This window comes from Centrocercus urophasianus, unplaced genomic scaffold, assembly GCF_019232065.1.
Source record: "Centrocercus urophasianus isolate 14NV4802_14NV808 unplaced genomic scaffold, USGS_Curo_1.0 seq_28, whole genome shotgun sequence".
In the NCBI taxonomy this organism is placed as follows: Eukaryota; Metazoa; Chordata; class Aves; order Galliformes; family Phasianidae; genus Centrocercus; species Centrocercus urophasianus.
The window spans coordinates 312,213-321,653 of NW_024884844.1; the positions used below are offsets into that span (position 1 = coordinate 312,213).

General features: G+C 55.9%; 1 protein-coding gene across 10 annotated transcripts in view; it reads left to right on the forward strand.

Annotated features, from left to right (window-relative positions):
* The window catches only part of TNS1 (tensin 1), a 46,402-nt gene that overhangs the window by 12,411 nt on the left and 24,550 nt on the right, over window positions 1–9,441 (forward strand). For 7 of the 10 annotated variants that reach the window (XM_042827134.1, XM_042827135.1, XM_042827137.1 and 4 more), the window contains 14 exons: window positions 1,028–1,066; window positions 2,359–2,400; window positions 3,623–3,672; window positions 3,877–4,048; window positions 4,383–4,433; window positions 4,841–4,963; window positions 5,138–5,202; window positions 5,294–5,377; window positions 5,461–5,573; window positions 6,171–6,231; window positions 7,433–7,508; window positions 7,616–7,745; window positions 8,372–8,437; window positions 8,940–9,101. In XM_042827134.1, the coding sequence (XP_042683068.1) occupies window positions 1,028–1,066; window positions 2,359–2,400; window positions 3,623–3,672; window positions 3,877–4,048; window positions 4,383–4,433; window positions 4,841–4,963; window positions 5,138–5,202; window positions 5,294–5,377; window positions 5,461–5,573; window positions 6,171–6,231; window positions 7,433–7,508; window positions 7,616–7,745; window positions 8,372–8,437; window positions 8,940–9,101 (1,234 nt within the window). Of the gene's footprint in view, window positions 1–470; window positions 493–1,027; window positions 1,067–2,358; window positions 2,401–3,622; window positions 3,673–3,876; window positions 4,049–4,382; window positions 4,434–4,840; window positions 4,964–5,137; window positions 5,203–5,293; window positions 5,378–5,460; window positions 5,574–6,170; window positions 6,232–7,432; window positions 7,509–7,615; window positions 7,746–8,371; window positions 8,438–8,939; window positions 9,102–9,441 lie in introns of those variants that run through there. The other 3 variants (XM_042827136.1, XM_042827140.1, XM_042827142.1) reach the window with 2 other exon arrangements.

The window sequence follows — 9,441 nt, forward strand, 5'->3', positions numbered from 1 at the left end:
GCAGAAGCCAGAGGCTGAGTGGGGAATGTCCTACCTACCCTCAGTGTCCCACAGTTGGGGGTCTGCCCCATCCCCGGCCTCAGGAACTGGGGGGCTGGGCTGCTGGGGGACCCTATGCGAGCATCCCTAGGGGGATGTGGGGTGCAGCACGGCCCTGTGCCGGCCTCGTCCATGGCCACTTTGCTGCCGGAGAACATTCCAGGGAGGCTGGCGTGGGGCCAGCACCGCAGGGCAGGGAAAGGGGCCTTTTATGGAAGCGTTTCTGCATTAGAATAAAATCATAATAATAATGCGCAGGGGAAGGGAGCGGGAGGAGAAGGAGGAGGAGGAACCCCTGAACAAAACACAGAGGCGGAATGGGAACGCTCTGGCAGCTGGAGGCTCTCCACCACGGGGATGGGGCAGGATACAGCTCTTGGGAGTGGGGTGTTTGGGGGCAAAATCCCCATTTTGTGGTCCACTGCCAGGGAGATGCTGAGCAGGGTGTGAGAGGTATATTGCTGAGCATGTCAGTGCCTGGCACGGGGTGACTTGTAAGGGGTCCCAATTGAGAATATTTTTGGGATGGAGGGGATGAGGTGCTCCAAATTGCATTCTCCCACCACCACTGCCATCCTTAGGCCCCCACCAGCCTGCAGTGCTGTTCCTGTGTCCCTGTGGGCACCACCAACCCAGCACTGCCTTTCCCTTTGCAGCATGCTGCTGCTGGGGTGCATGCAAAACCCAAGGTTAATTAGCAGTAATTGCCTCTGGTAATTAAGGTAACAATAGCCGAGCTGTTCAGCTGGCGTCTGCAGAAATACTCAGAGAAGGCTGGGCTGGGTTTTGTGCCAGGTGCTCCTGGCATCAACCTTACAGTGCCCACCTGGGTCTGAGAATGATCATCTGGAGTTGACCACCTGGGTCTGAGATTGCCCACCCAGGGTTGGGGCATGCTCAGCTCTGTGCTCTGAGCAGGGGATTGTTGCACCTTTCCTGTACCTGGTGCTGCAGGGACTAATAGGTGCCTCTCTCTGCTCCCTTGCAGGCTGCTACTCCCTGCTCCCCTGCTGTCAACTATGAGCTGGTAAGTGAAGACTCTGTGGCGAGCTGTCTCTCCTTGGGCTGTTAGAAGGACAGCAGTGGGACGTGACCATTCCAGACTCTGGTGTCCCTCCTCCTGGCTTGGAGCGAGGCGGTTTTTTGCACGCCCGGAGATAGCTGTAGCAGATGCGTTTTTGGCTATGGGCTCCCAAAGTCAAGTGTGAGCATCCCCAGCTATTGTTACCCCCTGCTTTTTGTCCCTGCGGGGGATTTTTAGTGAGCAGCCAGATGTGCGTGGGTCTGGAGAGCTGCTGGGGTGACAGGAGCCCTTCCCACAGGACATGGGAAGCACGGGGTGTGGTGGCAGGATAGGGTTGTAGCAGTGGCATGGTGCTGGGTGCTGCATTGTGTAACCCCAGCTGGGCACAGTGGGTGCTTGTCTCAGCTCCTGCCAGCTCATGAGGGCAGCTCATGAGGGCAGCACATGAGCCCCACCATGGTTATCTGCCCTGGGCTTAATCTCTGCCTGCACTGCCGCAGGCACTTATCGCTGGCAAAAATGTGTTGGCTTTGAGCTGGGACCGTTACTGTGGCTTTGGGAGGAAATTGAAAGGGTTTTGCCCTCTCGCCTGTGGAGCAACTGTAGCAGGAGGACAAAGCCTGGTCCTGGCTTCCTCTTTGTCTCCTGGTCCCGGGCTGAGATCCCCCTGTGTGCCACCTGACTGGCTATCCTTAGGCAATGACTCTGTCCCCTGCCCCTATACTTGGGGTCAGGAGACCCTCCCCCAGACTACAGTCCCTTCTCAGAGCTTTCCAGAGGCTGCCAGTGACATCTCACTGAAATCATTCTTCCCTGAGCACCCCCTGCTTGGGACCCTGGCCATCCCGCTGTGGCACTGTGTTTATGTTGGGGAGCAGTGTCTGGAGATGGGGCTTCTCTGTTGTTTACCCACTGCACCACAGCCCTGGTTTGGGAGCACAGCTGAAGCTGCGGGCTGCTTTTCTTGAAAATGACCTCCTGCTGCAGATGGGATGGGATGGGAGTAGGGTGGTGCCATGGGGGATGCAGGGGTGAAACAGGAGGGCAGTGGCCCCCAGTGGGGCTGTGCACTGCCCTGGTGCTGTACTTGGGTTTCGAGGGATTCCTGGCTTTTAGGAAGAACAGACACGTGGAGGAAAGGAAGGAAACGGCATCATGGAGCATTTCCTAAGAAGGGCCAGAAATAGACAGGGGGAACTCATGACCGCAGCCACCCCCCTGCACGTGTGCATGTGCCTCTCAACCTCTCTCTCCTTCTCTTTTTCTCCTTTTTCTCACTCTCATGCCTGCCACAGCCGTCCCCAGGGCAGAGCATCACCAAGCAGGTGGACACCCCGGTAAGTGCCATGTGCTGGCAGAGGCTGCTTTTCACCTTGAGACCTTACTGGGGTTTAATTGTGCCTATCCCACAGCCAAAAGCCTGCTTCTTATCCCATGACCTCCCTTTGCTGCTGGACCCCCATTCCAGGGCCATGCTGATGCCTAAGGTGATGGGCAGAGGCAGTAGCAGAGCCCAGCAGAGGCCTTGGAGTGGAGGCTTTTGCTGCAAAGCCGGCTTTCCTGTCCATAGAGCTAGGGATCCGCTTTTTAATCTGTGGACATGAAATTGCTAAGACAGTGTAGACAAATGCCCTGCCAAAGTCAACGCAGACGGCTTCCCCCTGCTCACCCGCCTCCGCATGCACCAGGGCTGGAAATGTCCAGTGAGGAGTCAGGAACCCCTTTGTTGCTTTGTTTCTCTTGGGGAATTTGTCAGTGTTTCTGCATCCTTCCCTGAGGCTGAGGTCACCGTGCCAGCGGCTGGAGGCAGGAAGGACCTATGGCTTTTGGATGATGCCAAGAGCAAGGGGACATGCTGAGGTGATACAGGGTGGGAGGCAGGTTTGGATGGGGATCTGAGGCCCTCCCCCCTCCACAGGGGGTCTCTGCAGCATCTCTTCCAGCCTTTGGGGTTGGTGGCACCTCCTGCAGCCCCGTGGTGCTCTACTGGTTATTGAGGTTTGGATTTCCTAGGAATCGGAATGCACCACCCGTGCTAGATGAGTCTTTAAAGGACTCCTCCTTATTAGTAGGAGATCCTAAAACTAATGAGGTGTGAGTGTATTTTCCCTTAGTGGTTTTTTTTGGAAACCTTGCTTTGTTTTTTGGCTGAGGTCGCAAAGTCACCCAACAAACTGACTGCAGATGAAATTCTTGAGGCTGGAGAACATGCATAAATAGAAGTTTCCTGCTTGGAGAGCTCAAACATTTCCTCCCAGCTTTTGGCTTGGCCAAATCAAACGGCAGTGCCTGGCCTCATGAGCCTCCTGTGGGCTGCAGACCTGCCCTGTCCTGTGGCCAGGTATTATGGGGCTGCCATCGTGCTGTCCCCAAGTTTGTGTGCACCGGGGGCTGCTTGTGTCAATGTGGGCACATGGTGCCACTGGGATGCTCATTGGATGTGATTTGGTGACAGTGTGTCAGGGATGGATGCTCCAAGCATCACTGCACTTGGTGACCTGTGGCTGCTGTGGCTCCAGAGCGATGGCAGTAACTTGTTTTTCCTCTCTTGTTCTTTAGGACGCCATGAGGTCCTCCAGAGGCGGGCAGGCACACCGCAAAACAGCCAGGTAGAGCCCAACATCTGCACCGTGGGGTTGGGGACCTGCAGGCAGTGGTACTGGGAGCAGAGGAAAGCCTTAGGGTGGCCCTGTGCCTGCGTTCCCAAGCATCTCAGCCTGTGTTGCTTTACCCAGATGACTGTGGTGGTGGGCAGGGTCATCATGTCCCCTCCTTGGTGCCTTATCCTGATGGAAGTCTCCTTCCTTGCTCAGGAGCATGAGTGTGACAGCAGCCATGGAGAGCAGCTGTGAGCTGGACCTGGTGTACATCACGGAGCGCATCATTGCTGTCTCCTACCCCAGCACAGCTGAGGAGCAGAGCTTTCGCAGCAACCTCCGCGAGGTGGCCCACATGCTGAAGTCCAAGCATGGGGACAACTACGTGGTGAGAGGACCTGACAGCCTGAGTATGGGGCTGGGATGCTGTTAGGGAATGGGTGCCACATCCTCACCTCCGGTCAGTCTTCACCCTGATGCGCTGAGCTGGAGATTGAGAATCTTTGCGCTGACACAGGTGGTGTTTTTCCTTTCTTGGAGGTTTCCAGCCCCTTTTGGACCCATGGGAATTTTTGGCCATGGTAGTGCCCTGTGGCAGGGCATTACTGGGATTAATGTGTTTGGGGAAGTGGGTTTTTGGGGAGGTTTGAGGATGAAGAAGAGGTTGGGGTGGCATTAGAAAATAAGACATCTCCTCACACTTTCTTTTCTCTTTCCCAAAGCTTTTCAATCTGTCAGAGCGCAGACATGACATCAGCAAACTTCACCCCAAGGTGGGTCACAGCAGGGAGCAGGGGGTTTTGAGGCTGGGGCAGGGCAGTGGGAACAGCTTCCCAGTGCAACCCTCCTGCCTCACCAAGCAGCTGGAGGGGCAGGGAAGGGAAAGCCCAGAAAAGAGCATCAGGACTTCCCCCACCACCTCAAGTTGGCATCCCTTGGAGTGCTGCCTTGTTTCCCCTGGAGAACCATCTTCGTCCCTGGGAATGTGGGGTCTCCTGAGTGGCTGAGATGGGTGTTGAGGAGCTAGGATATGGGGACCTAACATTCCCAAGCTCAGGACAGGGTCTTGGCAGCAGGAGAGCTGGTGGAGGGCCTGGAAGAGCTTAACTGTGCACTGCAGAGGCAGAAGTGATGTGGTTTTGACTCTTGATTGTCCCCCTACCCCCTATTCCTTGCCCAGGTGCTGGATTTTGGATGGCCTGACCTGCACACGCCGGCACTAGAGAAGATCTGCAGCATTTGCAAAGCTATGGACACGTGGCTGAACGCGGCGGCTCACAATGTGGTGGTGCTGCACAACAAGGTGGGCTGGACCCCAAAGGGGGGCTGCAGGGATTGAGCTGAGCAAGCTGAGAGGTGTAGGGAACCTGATGTTTGGCGGCTCATTGTGCAGATTGGGGTGTGTGTTGTAAGATTTGGGAGTGTGGGGTGCTGATGGGCACTGTCACCCCTATGATATCCTTTCTGTTACCTGCAGGGGAACCGAGGCCGCCTGGGGGTAGTGGTGGCTGCCTACATGCACTACAGCAATATCTCAGCCAGGTGAGAGCAATGGTGCAGTCTCAGAGCTTCCTTACCTCCTGCTCAGCACTGCACTGATTTCCTTCTCTTATGTAACCCTTTGTCCCCGCAGTGCTGACCAGGCTCTGGACAGGTTTGCCATGAAGCGCTTCTATGAGGACAAGGTGGTGCCGGTGGGACAGCCCTCCCAGAAGAGGTGTGTTCTGGCACGTGGCCTTGGGTTTGTCCCACGGCTGGGGCTGTGGGACCTGTCCCTGAGTTGCCTGTCCACTCTTCCAGATACATCCACTACTTCAGTGGGCTCCTCTCTGGCAGCATCAAGATGAACAACAAACCCCTCTTCCTGCACCACGTCATCATGCACGGCATCCCCAACTTTGAATCGAAAGGCGGTAGGTGCCCCTGAGCCTTTGCTCCTTGTTCTCCAAGGGGGTTACTTTTCACAATATCCTGAGCAATCTGAATGCTTTCTATCCTTCTCCTCTCTAGAACTGTTCTCTTCTCTTTAGTAGGGTGCTACTGTGCAGGAATGCGCTCTGGGGTTGCTCCCCCTTAGGGCTGGATACTGATCAGCAATAAAGGCTTTTCTGATGGCTTTTTGGAGAATGGCACCAGACTGGGTTTTGGGCAGGGGAGGCAGTACCTACTGGATGCTGATGCCTGCTGGGGCAGTTGGAGGAGATGCCATACTCAGAGCCTATTAGGCTCCATCTCACTTCCACTGCTAGCCCCACGTGTGTCCTATAGGACCCAGTTGGGCTCTGGGGGCTCCCACACTGCTCTCAGCCCTGTGTAGTCAGGAGCATCCCTTTCTGCCCATCCCAGATGTTGCCCGCTGCTGGAGGCCTCACCAGTGCGGGCTGGCTGGGGTGGGAGTGGCTGTTTGCCTTGGCTCTGTCCCTGTTTGGATTTCTACCCCGTGACTAATCCCTGCCCCTCCACCCTGCCGGCTAAAAACGTGCCTTCTCTCCCTCATTGATGTCTTCCAGGTTGTCGGCCCTTCCTGAAGATCTACCAGGCCATGCAGCCTGTCTACACATCAGGGATCTAGTAACTATCTCTGCATGTTTGACAGTGTGCTCCCCTTTCTGTCCAGCTGGGGAGGTGGCTTGCAGCTTGGAGGAGGGATGGAGATATTTCAAGGCCATATCTCCAGTGATCCCAGTGCTTCTTGATTCCCGCCAGTTGGGGAAAAAAAGGGACTCCCTACTTCCTTGGAGGGAGGAACTGGCCATACTGGGCTGTACTGGCCTGGCCCAGTCTGCTGGAGGGCTGTAGTGACTCTGAGCATCAGCAGAGGGAGCCTGGAGCTGTGCAGAGCCTGGGGCTGGGGACACCTCACCGTTCCCTGGGGGCAGAGGCGGTTCTCCTGCCGCTGGCCAGAGACATGCTCCTCCTGCCAGGGCTGCTCCCTTCTGGGTAAAACCCATCTCTGTGCTGCAGCATGATGTGAGGCACTTCTCTAGTAATGGTTCTCCCTCCCTATAGGAATCCTGTAGGGCTGATGCCCTGCTAGCACCCTGCTGGGGGGCGCTTGGGTACAGAGCATATTGCAAGGTGGCTGTGAAGAGCATCTTCATCAGAGCCTGCAGAACAGTCTCCCTCTCTTCCTCCCCCAGAATAGTTTTCCACTTTTTAACCTCTGCACTACTTACCCAATACCATTTTGCTGATGCTACCACACGGAGCTGGGTTGTGTCCCTGTTCCCAGCCCCAGGGCCCCTGGGAGCAGTCAAAGAAGCTAATTTCTCCAGCTGCCTGGATGCTCTGCTGGGGCCGCATCCCATATGGATCCCCCAGCTCCTGGCCCCACACCCAGCCTTCAGATGGGCCCCTTTAAGGGGAACAGAGCCCATTGCCTTTGGGGTATTCCCATCCAATCCCCCTGAACCAAGAACTCCTATCCCCGCCATCCATCTATCCCCGTTAGCTGAGATTTACTGCCACCCCAGCCTCGCCTTTCAGCTTTTAATAGACTGTTTATGGGACACCAGTAATAAACTCCAGGTTTATCTTGCCTGTGAAATCCAACTCCCTTCTTCCCGCATCCCCTGTGCTTGTCCCCTACTGCTGAGCGCTGACGCCAGTGCTCACAGGAAGCTCCCTGCTGCATGGTGGGGTTGCAGGCAGGAAAACTGAGGCAAGGGGAGCCCTGTGCTTTGAGCCCCTGACTGGAGGGATTGGGTGGAAGGGGGCTGGTGGAGGCTGGGTGATGTGGGGGCTCATGTCCTCACACTGTCCTTCTCCACAGCAATGTGCAAGGGGACAGCCAGACGGGCATCTGCATCACCATCGAGCCGGGGCTGCTGCTCAAAGGCGATATCTTGGTAAGGAGCTCACCCCATCCCACAAGGGGAGCTAGGGATCAGTGGTCCTCGTGCCCTAAGGTCATGCTGGCAGCCTGGAGGCTCGTTTAATCCCTGCTGTCCCACAGCTCAAGTGCTACCACAAGAAGTTCCGCAGCCCAACCCGTGATGTGATTTTCCGCGTGCAATTCCACACTTGCGCTGTGCACGACTTGGACATCGTCTTTGGCAAGGAGGACCTGGATGAAGCATTCAGAGGTAACTGCGCTGTCTGATGCAGCCTCTCCCTCTTTTCTCCCAGTTTTCCACTCCTGCAGCTCCGGTTCTGCTCTCACTGCCTGGGAACAATTAGGGTATGCAGCCCCCACAGACCAGAATGACCATCCCCCATCTGCCAGGCTGCGTGAGACTGGGCTTTCCTGCTGATCTAGGGAAAGGGTTTGGTGGTGGGCAGCCCTCTTCCCATTCCTGACCATGGTGGAGATGAACCAGGGCCATCCTGATCTGTATGATGGGTGTGGTGCCAAGTGGGGACAGATGACAGCATCATCCCAAATCTGGATATCGTTGCCTAAGGATGTTGCTTGAGCTGGTTGAGGCGGTCAGCTGGCTGGGTGGTGAGGTACTGGAACAGATTGCCTGGACAAGTTTTGAATGCCCCATCTTGAAGGCTAGGTTGGATGGAGCCCTGGGCAACCTGATCTAGTGGCTGGCAGCCAGCCTATGGCAGGGGGGTTGGAAGTGGATGATCTTTAAGGTCCCCTCCAACATAAACCATTCTGCAGGGCAGGTGCCCTGTGCTTTGTGCAGGTCTGTTATGCTTGTTTGTGTGCTGTTGGAAAGACAGATGGTGATATCCCTTTGCTCTGCTCTCTTCCTGCCAGATGAACGCTTCCCTGAATATGGAAAGGTGGAGTTTGTGTTCTCCTATGGCCCTGAGAAGATCCAAGGTAAGGCTGGCTCAACCCGCAAGGAGGATCTACATCCCCAAAAGTACAGCCCTAGGGCAATCCTTCCCATAGGACCATAGAATCTTTAAGGTTGGAAAAGATCTGTAAGATCAGCCGGTCAAACTGCCCACCTACCACTAATGTTGCCTGCTAATTGTGTCACTTGGTACCATGTCTACCCTTTCGTTGAGCAACTCCAGGGATGGTGCTCCACCACCTCCCTGGGTAGCCTGTTCCAATGCCCAACCGCTCTTTCTGATAAGAAATTCTTCCTAATATCTAACCTGAACCTTCTCTGGCACCATTAGAGGCCATTCCCTCTGGACCTATTGCTAGTTACCTTGGAAAAGAGGCTGACCATCCACCTCTCTGTCCCAAGGCAACTCGCCCACAACCCTCCTACCTTATTTCCCCTTTTTCCATCCCCTGTGCCATCTCTTGGCCCCATCCCTCATGTGCCAGCTCTGTTTTCACTCCAGTGGACTGTCCTTTGTCCTCCCAGGCATGGAGCACCTAGAGAATGGCCCCAGCGTCTCAGTGGACTACAACACATCTGACCCGCTCATCCGCTGGGACTCCTACGAGAACTTCAACATCCAGCGTGAGGACAGTGCCGAGGGGGCCTGGGCTGAGCCAACACTGCCGGGGAAACATCTGGAGAAAGGTCAGAGCCGCAGGTGGCCAGCAAGGCTACGGGATGTCACCATACCTTGGGGAACAATGGTGCTGCTTTTTGTGGGGAGCGAGGCCAGGTTTCCGCCTCCACAGCCCTATTCCCTCCCTCGCTAGGTCTGGCTGCAGCAGGCTGGCATGGTGGCTGTAGGGCTGGGGCTGCCGGTGTCTGAGGCGGCAGTGCGAGGGGGTCCTTGTTTATGGTTGTTCTTGCCTTATTTGGTCAGAGAATTGCACACCAACATTTTTGGCACACCAGGCGCAAGCAAGTGGTGGTGGCGGGGCGGGGGGGTGGAGGTTGGCATGGGGGGGGGAGGGGGAGATGAAACGGG